Source organism: Amblyomma maculatum, chromosome 10 (genome assembly GCF_055883805.1).
Source record: "Amblyomma maculatum isolate TAMU_Amacu chromosome 10, ASM5588380v1, whole genome shotgun sequence".
Classification (NCBI taxonomy): domain Eukaryota; kingdom Metazoa; phylum Arthropoda; class Arachnida; order Ixodida; family Ixodidae; genus Amblyomma; species Amblyomma maculatum.
The window spans coordinates 53,174,640-53,195,622 of NC_139353.1; the positions used below are offsets into that span (position 1 = coordinate 53,174,640).

Sequence of the window (20,983 nt, forward strand, 5' to 3'; positions counted from 1 at the left end):
GTTCAGGAGTTCGCGATGCCATCCTCCAAAACTTTGAGAAGAGCCATGAAAGCATGCAATATTAGTTGAATTCGATCCTGCAAGGCTTTGAGGAGAGCCACGAAAGCATGCAATATTATTTGAATTGGATCCTCCAAGGCTTTGAGGAGAGCCACGAAAGCATGCAATATTAGTTGAATTGGATACACGGACTGAAAGAGATAGTACCATTTTATTGATAAAACCTAGTTAAACCAGTTGTTCCTGATATTTTTTTCCACTAAGTTGGGTGAAAATGTTCGAAGCACTTTAGCTGAAGCAGGTGAAACTTCCCCGGAACAGCGCATTGAAAGGGGCCGCGCACCTTGCAACACTCCGGTACTTTGTCATGGCATTTTCCACTGAAGAATAAGAGATGGCATCACCACCTCCCATCAGTGAGAAAATTGTGTTTGCGGGTTTCGGTTCATCAATTTCGACGTAGACGATTGCACTTTATCATCACGCACGATTCAACCAAGTCGCACATGATGAGAAATAAACTCAGCCAAGATAGAAAAGTTACCGAAATACAGAAGCTCCATGTGCAGTTTTACCACAAACGAATCGGCAGTTGAAGCGGGAAATTTTTCTTCACGAGATAAACATGCAAAATACTGTATAGGCAGCCCATCCAAAGGAAACAGCTAGAGCAGCTTTTGCATTGTCCAAAATACTTTCGTAATTCAGCCGCTCAACAAATACTTTGCTCTTTAACATGAAACAAACGATGGCTCTCAGCTCTCCGCTTGTTTGGCGCATGATAGCTATATAGTTGCTTATGCGCCGTAAAACCCCAAATAACTATAACTAACTAACCAACCAGTGTTTATATAGTAGCAGCTGTCACATTTCCCTTCATGCACATGATTTCTAACTTGATGCACCACACACCAATGCAAGTGCAAAAAGAGCTCATTATCCAAAACCCATCGCAGACTCTCTTCCAATAAAATAAAAATAAAAGCTATTGCATTTTAAAGGTTCAAAATATTTTGACGACAAACCTTAGCCAGTGGTAAAACGCAAACGCAGTGTCTCACTCATCACCGATTCAGTAGGCAACGAAACCAAGATGAAATGCAGTAAGTGTGCTTAGTGTTTCATCTTTATTTTCCTTCAGCAATGACTGGTGCCCATACAGACACACCTTGTGCACAGAACCTCCCGGCCATGGATATACAGTTGTGCAACGAATGACTTGGTCGCTCCATTGCCGCTGTTTTATTTGCCGAGCACACACCGCTATACAACAGATGCCGAGACACTCCAAAGCTCCTGCACGCGTACGAGCGTGTGCTCTCCGGGACTATTTACGCAGCCAGCGTGGTCAACAGGAACACGGGCAGAGGCAAGCTGGCAATGCATGAATGAACTATGGCTGCAGTCACGTGTCTTCTCGGCCCTTTTCCGGTTGCTGCCGCTGAGCGATCACAGAGTTGACACAGCCCGTGTACAGAGTCAACAAAAAACTTGAAAACAAGCGGTCATAATACATGCACAAGGAAAAACGGGATCTTTAAAACTCTCTTTCAACAGGAACACATTGTGCATAGCACAGAAGACTGAACATCTGACATACATGCTGTGACTAGATAGGGCACTGCGCCCCACACGAGGGCAGCCAGGGGAGGTGTGCGCGGCACAGCAGCACACTCAGTCCGAGTCGTCGCTGGTGGCGGCGGTGGCAACAGCAGCAGCCACGGTCGTAGCTGGCTCATAAGGGGGCGCTTGCTGGGCTACGGCGGCCAGACTAGAGATTTCAGTCTCTGAGGGGGGCACTTCACCCGTCTGCAGCTCTATTTCCACTCGGTACTCGTGCTTGGACAGGTAGCGGACATATTTCTCCGGCGGATTTTCGTTGGAGACAGAGATGGACCGCACTGTGGTGTGCGACACACTGGTCGCCGGCATGGTGAACTCGACGGCGACGTGTTGTTCGAACGAGGCGGGAATCTGGTCGAATGAGGTCAGGTCTAGTCGCAGCAAGAACAGCTGGGTGGTGTAGGCACCTGCACGCAACGGAGCGCCGACAAACCGTCATGCTTTGCTCACGACGTCGACGACGTTGTGATGGACTTTGACAGAATACTGGTGCATTCACTCAAAGGTTTTGTTCGGGTAGCAAAGCTGTCCTCCAAAACGGCCCACCAAATTGGTCAAATCACTCAGTGCACGATCCTCACAAGTTAGTAAGAAAGCTTAAAAGCTTCATTTCTGATGATCCACATTGCCATAAGGAAGCAAGGACATAGAAGACATGAAGAGAAGGCAAAAAGGATGAGGAATGATGGAAACTATGGCGACGAATGTCAGTGAAATGAATTCCAATAGAATGAATTAGGTTTTGTTTCTAGTCACGCATTGGTGGCCACCTGCTGCCTACAAGGATCATACTTATGTAGCAATGTTTTTAAAGCTACCCGATTTATGGTAGCTGCAAGGAGATCGCAGGGAATTAAGGAATAGCCTCGGCAATACTATGAATTTCATGGAGTTACAAAAATACATGCATCACCCAAAACTGGAGAAAATATGTATGCAGAGGCAGAGGAAATATATTCACGCAAATCTGTTTATAGTGCGACTGGCTATCGCATAGCCGCCAATTTGTGGGCAGCGCCTGGCGCTCAAAGGAAAGTGGTCACAGCTCATGTGCTCATATTGTACACGGTAGTGCAGGATTATGTTCAGGACATCCTAAATTATACACATTGCACATAACACATTCTAGCCAAGGAATTTCACACATTCACATTATCCCAAAATTCATGTCAAATACGACTGTTACCTCAATTTTTTCCTGTATGTAGAGGGAAGAGGTTATAGATATGGTAAAATGCAACGTTGCAAGAGTTTGTACGTGGCCAAGAAAACAAGCGAAAAACGAGAGCAAGAAAATGTACAGTGTCTAAATGATCCTGTCCTTATCCACACTTTTTCCCGCACTCAGTTTTTATGCATTTCTCGCTGTCGTGACATCAAGTGAAAGGTCAGTCCTCACTTTTCTTTTGCATTAGTGGCAGCATGGAACACTACAACGAAAATTTGTTAGCAGGCATGAATTTAGGCTGCAGTCTCGTTAGAAACAGATGCACAGAGTCCCCAGCTGATCGTAAAGCATTTAGCACATATTTAAACAGTGCCAGACTTGACTACTTGTGTTCTAGTACTATTCTCCTGTCTTGTGTGTCGTCTCAAGCAACGACAAAAATTGATCAAGTTGGTGTGTGCCAATATTTAACACAAAAAAATATATAAATATATCTTGAAGACTCAACGTGCAGCAGCAACTGCCCAGCAAGGGTCTGTGCTAGCCTAGGCTCTACACTATCTGTGCAAAAAAATTACCGCTTCTAAAAGAATGTATGGCAAAAGGATGGGTAGCTAACAAATAATGCAAAAGGGTTAGTTACTGGGAAACTGTAATAACGTGATTTAACATGATCACAAAGACACTGCATGTATTAAAGAGCCTGTAACAGTTTTTAAGCTGCAGCTAAAGAACTTTGCACTTCAGTGAGAACCACACTCGAACAAGAAAGCTGTGTGAGAAGTGATTACCTCTGCTTTTACCATGAAAGCAAGTACAGAGCTTGTACTGCTGACATTTGCGAGTTGCGCAAAGAACTGATACTGTCTGTTGTAAAAGCTGACAGTCCATTGCAGCATTCTTCTGAATGGCAAGTAAGCACATGGCCAAAGGAACACCTCCGTGATAGGGAGGCATAGTTAAAGGCTGCGCACGCCCTCCAAAATAAACCGACTGCAGACACCAACCTGTTTTCTCAGTTAATCACTCAGTACAAAACCTTGAATAACAACAAAGCTTTTCAAAAGTGCAAGCCTCTTCAGGGCTGCTATACTGCTACGTTCTCAATATGGGAGACGTACGTGTAAGGGTACACTGAATGCGGCGCAATGCAGTTATTCATGAGAAAAATGAGGGAGAATGGGCACAGAGAGAGAGAGAGAGGCGAATCCAAATTAAGGATATAAATATAGATGCATCGGTTCACCACCTCCATGCTAGACAAGCTCAAAAGCTGCAGGTGCTGTTGTCAGACAGCAATTTGCAGCAGAAAACTGATTCTCGTAACTTAGCGCGAAATAATGCTCCCGCACAAATTCCGCGCAGAATTTGCCTCAATATTTTTTTCAAATAGCTGAAGGTGTACTACTCATATATGCCTGCTAGGTGCAGTTTAAACAAGTTTCCGCTGCAATATCGAGGCTACAAGAGCACATTACTTTCCTCTGAAGATGGGAGCGATCGGAACAGAAGCTCAAGAACTCGCGTTACATTCTCCGCAGATGGTCTTTTATGATTAGCCCTCTGGTGAGACAGTAACCCTTTCGCTTTTGGGGCCATTCCTTACGCAGATGGCATCCATTTCCCGGGGCAAAACTTTGGCACGCTCTTTGACTGGCCCTGTTTGCTTTGACCACCGGGGTGGCAGCCCTTACCTTGACCTTCCTTTGGCAGCCGAGGCATGCGCCACACGACAGCCTTGAAAGCATGCTCGTATTTGGCCTGCCCCGTGGACACCTCGATGAGGCTCGTCTCAAGCGGCTGGGCAGTGCCAATGATTCGCTCCAGGCCCTACAAGCGAGGAGGACAGGAAGGACACATCAATAAACATACTTCTCCTTGCTGCAGATTGCGTTTGCCAGTGAGCATGCCACAAGCTTAACTGATAGAGCACTGCATCATTAAATAGTACAACAGAACCTCACTGCCGTTAAACAGGGTCATGAAAAATGTCCCTTTCGTCCGCACCTAATAAATTCAACAAGCAGAGGCATGGGGAAACACATCCACGCGGATCAGTTTACGGCTGACAATTATTTTTATGGCTATGCACCACCTTGGAACTGGTGACTGCGATATCAGCAATGTGCAGGCTGATGATATTATACTGATACATAGTGGACCGTCGGACCATGCGTTATGGCTCAACCGCATGTATTTGCATGATTCTAACAAGCACCTTTTTTTATTAAAATAAGCGTTTAAAAAATCCAGCGCGTTACAATCGGACTTGAAAACCTCAGAATCGAAATCGAAACCTCAAAGCCCAAAATGAAGTAACTTAATAAACTACAGCTAGCCACATTACCATCAGTATCAACAAGGTGGGGAGCTTCTGGTGAGCAGTCTCTGATTTTTGGTCGAGTGTTTGTCCAGCTGCTCTGTATGCACCATGGTATCAGGGCTTAAATTAGCCCATAAAGGATCATGTGCACCGTGCACACAGAGTACAGCGACTGGCCCTATCAGCAAGCCCTCGCACGGTCTCAAAAGAGCGATGCTCGGGGACAATGCGAGATGGATTCATGGCGCGTGGAAGGCCCTCCTGCTAGCAATGGTCATCTATGAAAATGTGCAATTTCCAACCCCTTAGACGGTACTGAAGATGATCTTTCACGGTCAGTGGACAGCTAGAAAGAGCTGTTTTCTGACTCTAATGGCGAGTAGCCTATGACGTACCGCGTCTCGTAGTTGCGTTTGTATGTGCCGATTTTGTTCCATTAAATTCTTTAAGCAATTTTCAGACGCTTTTTCACTGCATTATTTCTCGTGTGTAGTAGAATTGGGGCCAAGTTATTTTCATGGTTTCCAGGCATTAAATACTATTACTGCGATTTATAATCGGGGGCATGTTAGAATCGTGCAAATACGGTATCATCCACGGTGACATGGAAGAGTGTTGGAACGCTCAAGTTCTGCGCACTGTACAGAATGCAGTCCTGCCAAGGAATTTTTCTAAATTCTTATCAACCGTGATTGTATCATATATATATATATATATATATATATATATATATAAGAAAAGATAAACCTGGCAATGATTCACTGCTCTCTGCCAGATGAAGTGGGGCAGTGCAGGTTAAATAGGACTCATAAAACTGATGCGAGAATGAAGCAGCGATTTCCCCTCAAGAAAGGTCATCCAGCCAATACTAGCACCAACTGATTTTCACGACACTGCGGGCAATACCATAGTCCCAGTGTGAGAGGGGACGAAGCTAGCCTGACTTGGGATTAATCTCACGGATTAACAGTGATGGCATGGCAATTGGTTGGTACCATTGGCTTGGATGGCCTTTTTTGAGACATTTTTTGCTTCGTCCTCGAGTTGCATCAGACCATGCACAATCACACAGGGACCAAAAGTATGGGCACAGTCAGCTAGCAGGTGATGCCTTGTATCGACCTTTCCCTACTACATGAGGTCAACATTCATTTGCAACCGAGTTCCTAAAAAGATAAACGGACACGAGATGTGTTCTCAGTGCCATATCTCACCCATACTCTTTTATGCTAAAGGAGTACATTCCTATTTGCAAAAACAACTATGTACAAGGTTCACAGTGCACACCGTTTTGTTCAACGCAGTTCAACATGTAATACTTCTGATGACTGGCCTTTGACCTACGCAGAGAACAATGATGCAGCTGGTTTCACAGCCATGGAAGACTTTTATAGTCCTGACTTTTTGTACGCTTCGCCTTAAGCACTGCACCCAAGAATGATACCACCAAAATAAGCATCTGCAGAATGCAAAAACATTTAGGAAATGCTAGACACACATCATTAGATAAATGCTAAATGCATTACAACCACAAGAAACGGTATGAAACAGGTCACAGCCATGCTTCGATGTCACAGATGTAGCATTATGGACCTTTGCAACAAAGGTTATCTGGACTGTTGCGTGAACTTGGTGCTAATGTGGTGGAAACAGCAGCGAAAACTGTTTGCAACGGCCCCCAGAGAGGAGAATTTTCGGCATCCTCCTGGCTTGTTGCAAAGGTCTAGTAAGCTGATCCCACTGGAATTGCCACAGCTTTCTCGCTACTGTTTGCCACTTCACGACCAGCAGGCGGCTCGCCCTTATCGCAAGAAACTGCGTGCAAGCGCACCTTAATCTTCCCCGGTCGCCGGGCCGCTGACTTGAGGGCCCCGTATCGGAAGTGCTTCTCCACCCTGAACAGGTAGACCCAGCACTCTGGGATGGGAAAGCGGATCTGCACATCCTCGCAGGGCACCTGGCCATGCTTGCGGCTGTGATATCCGGGCACCAGGACGTCCGCACGGAGCTCCACATGCCTCGGCGACACCCGCATCACGACCTTCAGCTGGGAGGGACAGTGAGGCAAAACAGCACTCCCTCAAACAAAGGGCAGCCGGCTGACACACTGGCAACCAGAAGCTCTCTCCATCAACATCACTGCACAAAACTTGGCACAGCACAGATGAAATTTTATCAGCTGATGCTCAGGATTTGACTGAGTGTTATACCCCAATCAAGAGTTAAATACATCTCATCAGATGATTTTACTGAGTGTTACACCCCTGTCAGGAGCTAAATGCACCTCATTAGCTGATACACATGATTTTACTAAATGTTACACCCCTGTCAAAAGTTAAATGCACCTCACAGGAGTGCGCTTCAACACCTGTCTACAGACAACCCCAAGTGGCACTTAGCTTGAGCACCAAACGGCAACGCAGAGTGCAGTCATAAAAAAAAAAAAGGCGACAGAAAATGCCCGGATGTTTCATACAATACAATGAAAAGAGGAAACTTCTTAAAAGCTGACTGCTTGACATGACGGAATAAAAACACGTAAGTGCATTTGCATACCTTAGTGTTGACACACTGCAAACTATAAATAAGCCAAAAAAGCTAGAAAAGGACTTTCCAGCCGTGTCTGGCAGGAATACAAAGAAAATGTTTCCGACGACTCGGGTTTTTCAGAACATGGGAAACGCTGACATCCGACACTACGCTTTATCAAATTTGAATGCCCCTAACTGACAAGCCTGTGAAACCAAGACATTCACTTCTACCTGCACAGCTGAACTGTGAGTGGCTTTTGGTTACTTTAGAGTTTGACTTCGTCACAAAAATGACAAGTGCTGCTATGGCGATTTTTATTGCTAGATCAAGAGTAAGCTGCCCCGAAAATATCATGCCAGCACAGGAATACAGTTGCTTACCTGCAGGGGTAGTTCTCGTGCTTTTGGCGGTCGAATCCGAAATCGCATCAATTCAAAGAGGCAGGCATCAGGGGGGTGCAACCTGGTTGGCAGTAGAGTTTTCCAAAGCACTTATCGTACCCAACAATAACTAAAATCACTTTTCAAAATAAATACACAATCAAGTGCGCTACAGGTACAGCTACAAAGCAGGCAATTTTCTTCAAACATTTTGGGGGTTTCTCTTTTGAAACTATAGTACAGTCTTGGCGATATGCACACAGTTGACACGAATTAATTTCGGGGTGATACAAATTTTAAAAAATTGTTGTTCTTAGGTTATTCTTTCAGCATGGCGGAACTGTGCTGTTTGTGCAATGAAGCCTCCTCACAAGGCTTCATCACACTTTTTGCATAGTCAGCAGTTTTCTTTTTTTTCCAATTCAAACGGAGGGAGGCATAATACATATTTTATATTTGCACATCCTTAGACCGCAGACTTCCTACAGATGTCCAAGTTCTTTTCATGCCAAGTATATCTCCAGGGAGAAAACGATAACAAAGACAAGACCTTGAATGCATCTCTCCTTAGACTCTCTCATTTGGAATACAGTCACCGCCTGATTTTTCGGACTCCAAACATTCGGACACATTTGATTATTCGGACTGCTTCACAGCACCACAACCTTTCCCATAGACTGTAATATATAACAACTGCCGAAATTTCAGACACCTTTCCACCTCCAGTTCGATTTTTTAGACTCAATCGACTGGACTTGTCTCTTATCGATGCTAGCTGAACACCCATTTTTGTTTTGAACTGAGTCTCCTTGCTGTTCCACGAGGTGGTGTTACTGAAAATGCACGCTCATCATCATTGCTTCAGCGAGTTCGCATAAGGAGACTGGCTACAGCAGTTTTAGTCAATGGTCGAGCTTAAGCCACGTCTAGGCAATCCAGTAGCCGATGCTTGTTCTGTGCCTCAATTCCTCCGTGGGTGTGCTGCAGTGCTAAGCCAGACTAGGCAACGTCAGGCGTCATATGTGACTGGTGTCAACGTGATGGTGCATTGTGCTGTGTTGAGGTTGCAGGCGATCCGACGCGGCATACGGAAAGGTCTGAAGTGTGCATAGAAATGAGGCAGCGTGCAACAGAGCATTGAAAATTTCCTTAAACCAACTGCCGAGGCTGAACAATTCGGACTTTCTTGTGGTCCCCGCAAGGCCCGAATAAATGGTCAGCAACTGTATATCTCTTTTACCAGGTTTCCTTTAAAGCCAACTGCAATAAAATTTTTGTTCTGTAAAAGAACTCTTCTAGTAGCCTCAAAAGAACGTACCAAAGCAAAATATGTCATTCATAATAAAATTGAGTGCATCCGGAATCATTGTCAAAAAAATCTTTTTAAAACCGAAACTGCTAAAAGGGCGGCCATTATTACTAGGAGGTGGAAATGATAAAGAAGCAGACACAAATGAAGCCTTGGGCACTGCAGCTGTGACATTTTGGCGGCTTGCTTCTTGCTAACATGAGGATGGGGGAAATTTAAGCTCTGCCCCTCTTTGGTGGTGCAATGGGTAGGGCACTCGGCCGCGGCCCACAAGGATACAGGATCGAATCCAATCAGTGGCGGCCACTTTTCGATGGAGGCGAAAAAGCAAGGTCCCTTTGTGCTATGCTATGTCGGTGCATAGCACAGCATGTCAGTGCATGCTAAAGAACCCCAGGTGGTCAAAATTACTGAAGACCTCCACTATGGCGTCTCTCATAGCCTGAGTCGCTTCGGGACATTAAACCCAACAAACCAAACCAAATTGAAGCTTTGCTTTAAGGCTATAAGATGATAGCATAGGCAACCAGCCCATATATCAAGCCCTGCTTTAACGAAGCCAATAAACGTGCCTGCATGCCCTACAGCTGGTAACATGAATCCAGGCTGATTGTGATATCATCCTCCCATATCAAAAGAGAGGCCCGAGTTGGCAGCTCCTGCCAAACATAACGGCAGGCAACCCTACGTCCAGTTAGTGCTCGGCCATGTCAGCTGCCAGCTACCGCCTGCCATCGCCATGCTCATGATTTTTCGCTCACAACGGCAACACCGGATTTTTGGGGAACAGGGTCCTTAACGCTATTGCATTAAAACCTCAGCAAGTCGACTGTGAGCAATAGAAATGCTGATCTATTGAATTTGGACCAATCCAAACAAATGTCTGCCATCATCATCATCGTTATCGTCGTCGTCAGCCGGACTATACCCACTGCAGGGCGACGGCCTCTTCTACATTCCTCCCATTAACCCAGTGCTGTGCTAGCTGCGTCCACTTCCGACATAAACTATTCTAAATTGTTTTGCTCAACGTTTTCTGTGCTTCGGGAATGCATGTAAAGCATTTGTTCTTGTCATCTGTGTGCACTTATCTGTGTGCACTTTTGCCTACAATGGTTACAAAGTGTTCCAGCATGGTAATCACGACAGAAATGATAAAAACTCCACCTCTGTAGCAAGCCAAGGACTCCTGAGCTATATCTAAGCCTCCAGCTTCTTAGTGCATGCCGTGTCTAGTCTGTTTAATCACAATGAACGTCCATCCCTATATCAAATATGGCATGTTGTCCAAGTCCGCAACATGATGCTAGGTGCATGCTTCATCTGCTACACAGCTTTGAAAATGCTTGCAACAACAAAATTCATATTCTAAGAAGCATGAAACCTCATTACAGCTAAGTCTTACAACCCACTAAACACATTAGCCAAACTAAAATTTCATTGTAGCTTTTGGGTGTCCTGAGCGCCCAAATGCACAAACATTCAAACACCCCCAGCTTTTCTTTGCCCACACTTTCATTAAACTAAGCGGAACCCCCGTATAGTAGTCACTGAAACCAGCAAAAATCTTTACTATATCAGGGTCTTTACTATATCAAATGTCGGTAATGAAATGGCCCTGAAGATGCTGTTTAGTAATTAAATCTAAACATATGCTGTTGCTTAATGAAAAAAAAAAAAAAAATTGTTTCCATGTCTCTCTTATCATCTCTTTGTGTGCCATTTCCTTTTTCTTTTTCAGTTATAAGATCTCCCTTTTTTTGTTTACACCTTGTGGTTACCTTGTTTACACCTTGTGGTTGTGGTGTGTTTATACCTTTTCAGCAAGAATGCAATGTGAATACAAATATACAATTGAGTTTGATTTCATGTGAAAACCAAAGCATTGCATGAACATGGCATCATCTTCAGCTGTTTCTATCTTTTAAAAGGCAACAGATTAGAAATGCGTGCGACGGTCAAGCACTGCAAAACCGCACAGGCCATGCCCCCAATTCTTGCCACCACTGCCTCGTGCTGCACAATGCTATGAAAGAAGGCACCACTTTCTTTCCACGTTCGAGGCCAGATTTACATTTGTTTCCTACGCGCTGCATGCTTTCCCACATGGCTCCAAGTTGGCTTCTCATGGGTGCTAAACCTTGCGGTAAAGCGATTATAAAACAATTTGTCATTTCGCAGGAAGTCGTCACCGCAGCAAGAAGCACTTCGCAATAACCGATTTTTAACAAAAATGTATTTACTAATAACAGAGGAAAATGAACAGTCATCTGTGGAAGATGAACTGGGACTTCAGTTTTACTTTACTATATCCGAGTTTACTAAAGCGGGGTTCTGCTTAGTGCTGTAATTGCTTATTAGCATTGGTTCACTTTGCAGGCAGTCACAGTTAACTGAATTGGTGTGATCAGCTCTGGGACTGTGCACGAGTACAATTTTTCTTGTCTTTCTAATGCGGGTCGGACAAGAACGGACACAAGCCACGACATGTGACGTTCTTCAGCACATTACCAAGGCTGTTGATGTTCCATTAGAAGCCTTAAAGACACTGGGAACCTCCCTAACAGAGCGAACAGCAAGAGAACTTACTTGATGACACGGTTGTTCTCGAACTCTCCCTGCAAGACGCACGAGTGGAACTCGCAGTTCTCCAGGCGGATCCACTCCTCGGTGACAACCGGCATGATGTCGTAACGGCCGACAACCTCCTTGCCCTGGCGTGTCAGGTCGTTGATGCCCACCTCAATGTCTGGCATTCCTGGGAACATCAAGGACAATCTCATCATCTTAAGACTGAGCTACATGTGAGCAAAAATGAGAGTGACGCGACAAGGCGGCGCGGCGAAAGCGATCAACATTCGCTCCGTCGCCTACTGGTCAAGATACATGCACGCGATAATGCGAACCGACGGCAATGCAAAACGGCGACGGCGCTCTGCGTTGCTGGCATAGTACACCGCAAAACTATTTGCAAATGAAACAACAGTCATAACAATTGCAAAAATTTGCGACAACATGCAAAACAAAATGCATTCACAACACACTATATCGAATTTGAAGCGTTCAACATGTGTTAAGTTGTGCTATACAAGTGGTCACGTGACCTTTTGCCTTTTTGGTGGCGATTAGACGTTCACTGAATCCTTGGCCATTTCACCATCGTTTGTACAAAGCGAGAAATTTACATCGCAACGCAACACTACAGAAGAAAGAAAGTGCGAAATGAGCGGCAGTGACATACGCTTCACGTTCATGCTATTGGCTGATCGCGCATGCACTTCAGGGCGAACGAGCAAAACTTTCTATTTCGGCACATCCAAGCGGCACACGCATTTCTGTTCGTGCGACATGTGCTGCTGTCGCGTTCACATGAGTTTTCGCGTACATGTAGCTCAGCTTTTACTGCAAGCTGGAAGCACAAGCATGCCCTGCCTTCATAACAGTGCCGACAGGTATAAGCAGAACAGGTCATGCGGCTAACCATGCAATAACTGCACTCTAGCTTTGAGGGTTCAATCTGCTTGTCCAAAACAATGATACACTACACAGCTCAATTCAAATGAAGGGTTCAAATGAAGGGATGAAGGGTTCAGTGGTGTTATGCGGTCCATTTGTTTCGCAGCATTGATAATGCTGCCTCTCAATATGGATGACGTGGCAAGGCTTAGGCAAGTTTAACAGCCTTGCCTTGATGCCCAATCACAGAAGCCATGGCCGATGCATGCCATCACCCGTCTCATGTCAAGAGGTGCAGCTGTAGATTATACCGCTGTCGCACGGGCATTTCGAACACCCTCGAACTGATTGTCTATCGACTCGAAGGCCTTTGAACGCCACACAGGCATTTTCAATGGCCACTGAGTCGACAGTCTATCGAGTCAACGGAACAGCTAAGAACTTAATCGAGATCTCGAACGCCTTCGAGCGTCACGCAAGGTTGCTAGCGTTGCCCCGAGGAGCACCACGCGCACTCTCATGCACAGTGCGTTTACAATACAAAAACATGAAAAAGCGTTATTATTCCATATCTTTATTTTATGCGGTAAAATATTTGTCTGCATAATAATTTTAAAATAGCATCACTCTACCACTGTAACCTGCGCCGCCGAGAAAAGCAATCAAAACTGCAACAATTTGTATGAACGTCAACGCATTTAAAGAAACGAATAAACAAAGTTGTCCTTTAATAAAACTAAAAACCTGCAGTTACATAAAAAAAATAAGTTATATTTTATTTTGCATTTATAGAAAGATTTTAGTTCTTCAAGCAAAACCGAAAGCAATGATAGTGGTGCCACATAAGTTTGGCGCCAATCACCAGAACTATTTCAACAGCCTTCGAGTTTTGCCGTGTAGCAGCAGCACAACTCAGAGTTCAATCGTGACTGAAACTCTCGAAGGCTATCTACTCAATTGCTTTTGAAAATGATCATGTGACAAGGGTATTACTCCCTTTTGTCAGTGTGCTGATAGCGCCTGTGCCGCGTCTGAAACATTGTCTGTCCGTGACGTCACTGGTCACATGTGTGCTTGCTATATAAGATGCTGTTCGCGTGAAATAAAGGGTTGTTGTTATCGTGCCGGGATCGGGGCAAGTCTCAGTTCCTTCCTGCCCGCTGCCCGGCCGCGCTCGGCGTCCGGCCAGGGACCGAACGCTACATGGTGTCAGAAGTGGGATCCTCTGGCGTTTGAGAGGCGTTGCCTTAACTTCGTCAACGGGCGCCATGTCAGAGGACAACGCAGCCAAGCCCTCCCACGGAATGTTCGCGGTTCCAGCTCCGCCAAGGTTTGACTTCGACCGGACGTCCGAATGGCCTTCTTGGATCCAACTCTTTGATGACTACCGCTTCGCCTCGGGCCTAAATGAGCGAAATGAAGAAGCGCAGGTCCGGACGCTACTTTATACGATGGGCAGGCAAGCAAGAGAAATCTTCTCTACTTTTTCATTACCTGAAGAAGAACAGAAGCAATACGAAGTCGTCAAAAAGAAGTTCGACGAGCACTTCGTCGCCGCAAGGAACCTTGTTTATGAGAGCGCGTGCTTTCACCGTCGCACTCAAGAACCTGGAGAGTCCGTCGACCAATTCGTTACCGCGTTGCACACGATGGCGGACCGGTGCGACTACAAGGAAAAGGAACGCATGATTCGCGACAGGTTCGTGGTCGGCCTCAGGGACGCTAAGCTCTCTGAGTCGCTTCAAATGGATGCGAATTTGACTCTCGCCAGCGCTTTGGCAAAAGCGCGTTTAAAGGAGACCGTCCAACGACAGCAGCTGCAACTGCGAGAAACCGGCGACGAACCCTTGGTAACGGCGACCGGCAATCTTGACGCGGTCAGCAACCAAGGGCAGCCCAGAAAGTATTCTTCAGGACAGCACTCGGACAGCTCGTCAAAGAACTATTCATCTGGAATACAAGGTCCGCGTCCCAGAGTCCAGTCCTACCGACCAGGCACCCCCGGGTCATGCCCCAACTGCGGTCAAGGAACGCACCCCAGAGCCTCGTGCCCGGCAAAAGCAGCCAAATGCAACTACTGCGGTTGTTCCGGACACTTTGCAGCGGTATGTCGAAAAAAGGCTGCACGTGATGGAAAGAAGGTACAGCTTTCTTCTCTCCATATGGACAAGGCGGCGTTCTTCGTTGGCGTAGTGAACGGGGAGTACTCTAATTCTCGGTATGTACAGGTCGTCATTAACGGCACTCCGGCGTTCGCAAAAGTTGATTCCGGTGCCGAAGTTTCTGTTGTGCCCTCGACGTTTCCCGGTTTACCTACCAGGCTAGAAAAGTGCGACCTAACCCTAACAGGCCCGTCGAATGAGCCACTGAATGTTTTGGGAAAGTTTCATGCCACTATCCAGAGGAAACAAAACACTGTACAGCAAATTGTGTACGTGGTCTCACCATTACGCTCCGTACTTTTGGGTCTCCCAGCGCTTGAGGCTCTGGAAGTTATTAAATTTGCGGACTCGGTCAGTAGCGCAACAGCCGTCGAAGCTTCCTACCCGCAGCTTTTCAGTGGTCTAGGAGCGATAAAAGGAGAATACAAAATTAGACTAAAGCCGAACTCGACACCTTTTGCAATTCATGTTGCGCGTCGCATAGCCTTACCCTTGCGTGACCGAGTTAAACAAGAGCTCGAGCGTATGGAGCGAGATGGCGTGATCCGCAAAGTAGAAGAACCAACAGAATGGTGTGCAGGAATTGTGCCAGTACTCAAACCATCTGGAGCGGTTCGTATTTGCGTTGACTTGACTCAATTAAACAAAAGTGTACTTCGCGAACGCTATGTCATGCCGACTGTGGATGATAGCTTCGGTCTTTTAGGTGGTGCGTCTGTGTTTTCGAAGCTGGACGCCAACTCTGGCTTCTTTCAGATTAAGTTGTCGCCCGAATGCCAGTTGTTAACTACGTTCATAACGCCAGTTGGGCGATACTGTTTTCAAAGACTGCCGTTTGGAATAACGTCGGCACCCGAGATCTTTCAGAGGAAAATGTCGCAGATACTTGGAGGAATCCCAGGCGTGATAAACCTGATGGATGATGTGCTCATTTTTGGTAACGACAAGGCTCAACATGACGAACGCCTGCGTCTAACTTTAGATCGTCTCGCCAGTGCCGGTGTTACGCTAAACAAAGAAAAGTGTGCCTTTGGGGTAACTGAGATAAAATTTCTTGGCTGTGTGCTTAGTAAAGATGGCATCAAGCCGGATCCTGAAAAAGTTCGTGCTATCAAAGAACTGGCGACGCCAGCTAACGTGTCTGATGTTCGACGGCTGCTCGGTATGGCTAATCATCTGGCAAGATTCATACCAGATTTGGCTTCGAAAACGGCGCCTTTGCGTCACTTGCTTTTGAAGGGTTCCGAATGGACGTGGGGACCAGCCCAAGAGCAAGCGCTGTCGTACGTCAAAGACGTTATCTCTTCGAAGCGCGTCATGGCTAACTATGATGTAAAGTACCCTACGATTCTTTCCGCTGACGCGTCATCATTCGGTTTGGGGGCCGTATTGATACAAGTTCAACCAAACAATGAAAAAAGACCTGTTGCATTTGCGTCACGCTCGTTGACGCCTGCCGAAACCGATATTCTCAGATTGAGAAGGAAGCGTTGGCAATGACTTGGGCGGCAGAACGATTCGAAGGGTACATCAAAGGTCTTGAAATTGTGTTTGAAACCGACCACAAACCACTTGTAACGTTGTTGGGAAAATCACCTTTAGATGTTTTGCCTCCTCGTATTCAGCGCTTTCGCATGAGACTTATGCGGTTCAGCTTTACGGTTGTGCATGTCCCGGGTAAGAGCCTCGTTACTGCAGATGTATTGTCTAGAGCCCCGATTCAGGGAAACCAAATTGATGCTCATGCGCTGAGTGTTGGCGAAGTCGCGAAATTCGTTTCGGGCTGTTTGACAAATGCCGTCGAGGCTAGCCTTTTTGAACGAGTCAAAGCTGAGCAAGCAGCCGATGAAGTCTGTCAAGCTCTCACAAAATTCAGCCTGGAAGGCTGGCCCAAGTTCTCATCGCTGTCGATGGTGTTGCGTCCATACTGGCAGGAAAGAGCAACGCTGACAGTCGCTGAAGGCGTGCTACTCAAAGGTGTGTGGCTGGTGATTCCACAAAAATTACGCGCAGAGGTCTTGAGGCGCTTGCACGAGAGTCACCAAGGAATCGAGAAATGCAGAGCTCGAGCCAAAGAGTCCGTATGGTGGCCTGGGTTGAGTTGCCAGCTGAGAGCGTTGGTAACTGATTGCCCAGTGTGCGCGGAACACAGGCAACAAAAGTCGGAGCCAATGATTCCGACAACCACTCCACAGCGTCCTTGGCAAAAGCTAGGTGTTGATCTCTGCCATATTGAGGGAAAATGGTATTTAGTGGTAGTAGATTATTTTTCTAGATACCCAGAGGTAGCATTGCTATCTTCGACAAAAAGTGTCACTGTCATTATGCACCTCAAAAGTTTCTTTGCAAGACATGGCATACCAGAGGTTGTCATCTCGGATAATGGAACACAATTTGTATCTCAGGAATTCCAGTCTTTTGCTCGTGACTATGGCTTCCGCACTGTGACGACGAGCCCCAGATACCCTCAGGCAAATGGGGAAGTAGAAAGGATGGTCCAAACAATTAAACGGCTGATTATAAAAGCTAAGGACCCCTATCTTTCGCTGCTAGCGTACAGGGACACCCCAGGGCCACTGGGAGAAAGCCCTGCAGAGCTTCTGATGGGCAGGCGGCTACCCACAACAGTCCCTGTCCCTCCCAAGAGCCTTCTGCCCCAGAAGGTGAGCCTGAAAAAGTTCAGAGATCGCGATGTAACCATCCGACAGCGGCAGCGTAGGTACTTCAATAGTCGTCATAGGGCTCATCCGCTGCCAGTCCTCAAACCAGGAGCGGAAGTATGGGTGACAGACTGCAAAGTGAAAGCGCGAGTCTTACGTCCTGCACAACGTCCGAGGTCGTATGTAGTTAGAACTTCTACGGGTGTAGTTCTAGAAAGAAACAGGAAATTCCTGGTTCGCTTTGTTTCCCAGCAGAATGACTGCGAGGAAGGAGGAGGTAGCTATGAGTTTCCGCAGGCATATGATAGTCAGGTAGAAATGGAACAGGAAACTAATCCATCTAAACCGAAGGCACCTGCCGATCCATCCGATACCCCCTTGCCACAAACTAGCCCTCCTGCATATAGAACACGATTTGGCCGTCATGTCCGACTGCCAGACCGATATGGGTTCAATGACTGACTGTTATTTTGTTTTGAGCATTGGTTGCATCCATTAAAAAGTGTTCATCCTTTGTTGGTGGCAGTGCTAAGTTTGTTGCAAATGCCAATGTATCTTTTCAGAGAAAAGGGGAGATGTGCTGATAGCGCCTGTGCCGCGTCTGAAACATTGTCTGTCCGTGACGTCACTGGTCACATGTGTGCTTGCTATATAAGATGCTGTTCGCGTGAAATAAAGGGTTGTTGTTATCGTGCCGGGATCGGGGCAAGTCTCAGTTCCTTCCTGCCCGCTGCCCGGCCGCGCTCGGCGTCCGGCCAGGGACCGAACGCTACAGTCAGCAACAATAAACAGCAATTTTCCTACGCACACAATTTTACTCTTGCAGAGTTAATATACAGTAGAACCCCTTTATAGTAAAGTCACGGGGACCAGCAAAAACATTTACTATATCAGGGTCTTTACTATATTAGTTGTTCGTGATGACTTGGTCCTGAAGATGCTTACTGGTAGTTAAATAGGCACTTACAGAACACGTCTTGTTGCTTAATAAAAATAAACTCTGAAATTCCTTCAATCTCTCTTTTATCATCTCTTCGTGCAATTGTTTTTATAAAAAGTGTTTTTGATATCTTTTGAAAGTACCTTTTAAGCATGAAGACAACGTGGCTATGAATGCAACCAAGTTCGATTTCATGTGAAAACCAAAGCTTTGCAAGAACATGGGGTCACTTTTTGCACATGGCACTCAAGGGCTGTAAGACCGCACTCTCTGCACCTCCACTTTTTGCCTCCGCTGCCTCATGCTTCGTGCTGCACAGTGCTATGAATGTTTGCCCGTTTCTTCCCCTTTCCTATTTCTTGCTGCACTATTACTCTCCTTTACTTTCTGAACAAACCACGTCGCCTCCTTTCTATGTTTGTAGACAGATTTAGATTTTTTTTTTCCTAAGCACTGCATGCTTTCCCTCACTGCTCCTAGGCTGCCGTAAAGTAGGCTTCACCTGAATGCTGTTAAGCCTAGTGGTAAAGCCAATTAAACAATCACTCGATGTTATTTTTTTGTTTTCAAATACAAAAAAATCTTCGCCTCGTGATTCCAGGTAATGCGCGGGCGGCGACATCATATCATGGGATTCGTCGCCGTGCCCAGGCGCACTTTACTAGAACAAATTTTTACCAAAAACGTCTTTACTATAAAGGGGGAAAAATGTACAGTTGTCTATAGAAGATGAACTGGGGCTTCAGTTTCACTTTACTATATCAGAGTTTTTGCTATATCTGAGTTTACTATAGCGGGGTTCTACTGTATTGAATTTCTGTTGTGGCCCTTTAGGGGGGAGTTTTAGTACAGCCGAACCTCAATATAATGAGTATAGATATTACAAACGATTGGTTTTATCAAATTCTTAAACATTTTTACAAACATAAGTAATTTCTGCATTATATATTGAATGTGGCTTGCTACGAAATGGATACATCGAACTCCCAGCGCCAAGCGGTGCCCACTCAGATCGCAGGTGGCAGGCTTCATTGCAGTACACAAGTGAATGGTGGTGGTGCAGCGAGCATTCATGCAAAGGTTTAAAAGGTTTGCACATTACAGTGGTCAACAGTGTGAAAAATAATGACGCCAACAAATTATTGATTTTCAACCAAATGTTTCGAGACAAACTTGGTCCAACTCTCCTTCAACACCACATCTGAAGAAGGGACCAAACGGGTCCCAAAGTGTTGGATCAAAAATCAATAATTGGTTGGTGTCAGCAGTTTTTAAAACCCTTGTTTCAAAGTTCCAACCAGGTTGACTTCTACCAAAGATGTTCTCATTTTGTAGTGTTCATATCTCGCATTCACCAACAGCACCGCTGAGGAGCTAGAGGCATGGATGCTTGTTACTGCGGCCATCAGGACAACTCCACACGTTTCGAATCTGTCCACAGCAGTGGAAAAGCAGCCGCGCGGACAGTCGTACCTCATAGCCATCACATGTTCATGTCGGCTGTCATGAAGATGGCGAAAATGCCGATAGCTTCCATTCTGACACACCATTTTGGCTGTGATGTAAAAGAGCCACCCTAGGCCGCGCTTGCCTTGCTGTTTGATGATGTTAATGTAGGTCAGCAGCGTTGTGTGGGGAAACCAAATTATCATGCATTCGGGTTTTTGTGATCTCCAAAATCACTGCCACCATCTTCAAAAATGTTGATAAAACTTAGAAAAAAAGTCTTCCCATTTCACTAGCAAGAATCACACGAGTTCGTCCTTTCATAATTAATTTGCACTGCTTTTGCATGCATTTCTTACGAAATTTTTTTACAAACTTAGGCTATATTGAAATATTTTGTGATTTACTTGTTCGTTATAAGAATATTTAACTATATTATTGCATCTTTTAACAGCTATAACTTTAACTGCACAAGTAACACTGTACTGCAGCCTTGGCACTGAAACCTCAATGTTTCACACTATTGCTTTTTCTGTACAAAATGTTTGCAAGAGCAGCAAAGATTAGTACAAATAATCAATTGCAATCTGTTCAGTACTATCCCTATTGAATTCATATTTGATTCGGTAAGAATAAGTTGCTATTTCCACAACCCTAGTTAGCAGCATTCTTGCACACAACCATTGGATGAAATTTTTCAATGCGCAAACTATTCCAAAACGTTACTAAAAGAATAGAGTTAACAAAAAAAAATGTGTTTAGAGCGGCACAACATAAATAAGTTCTAAAGACCTGCTAAATACCTGCTAAACAAACTGCAACTCATTTTCTGCAGCCGCTCAATGTTCATTATGCAGTAATGTTAATTATGCAGTAATAGTAATAAATATCACTATTCCAACGTAGCAATAATTCAGTAATTAGTCATTATTTAGGGTAAAGTTCATAAATGAATGGTTTATACTTCCAAACTTTGTGATTAAC

The 20,983-nt window shown here is 45.4% G+C and overlaps 1 protein-coding gene across 3 annotated transcripts in view; it reads right to left on the bottom strand.

The window, feature by feature from the left end:
- Window positions 1-1,108: 1,108 nt before the first annotated feature.
- The window catches only part of stnB (stoned B), a 49,877-nt gene continuing 30,002 nt past the window's right edge, over window positions 1,109-20,983 (bottom strand). For all 3 annotated transcript variants that reach the window (XM_084582755.1, XM_084582757.1, XM_084582756.1), the window contains exons 5-9: window positions 11,925-12,093; window positions 8,027-8,108; window positions 6,946-7,161; window positions 4,486-4,621; window positions 1,109-2,030 (exon numbers count right to left, since the gene is read on the bottom strand). In XM_084582755.1, the coding sequence (XP_084438881.1) occupies window positions 1,675-2,030; window positions 4,486-4,621; window positions 6,946-7,161; window positions 8,027-8,108; window positions 11,925-12,093 (959 nt within the window). In that variant the 3' untranslated portion in view covers window positions 1,109-1,674. The remainder of the gene's footprint in view (window positions 2,031-4,485; window positions 4,622-6,945; window positions 7,162-8,026; window positions 8,109-11,924; window positions 12,094-20,983) is intronic.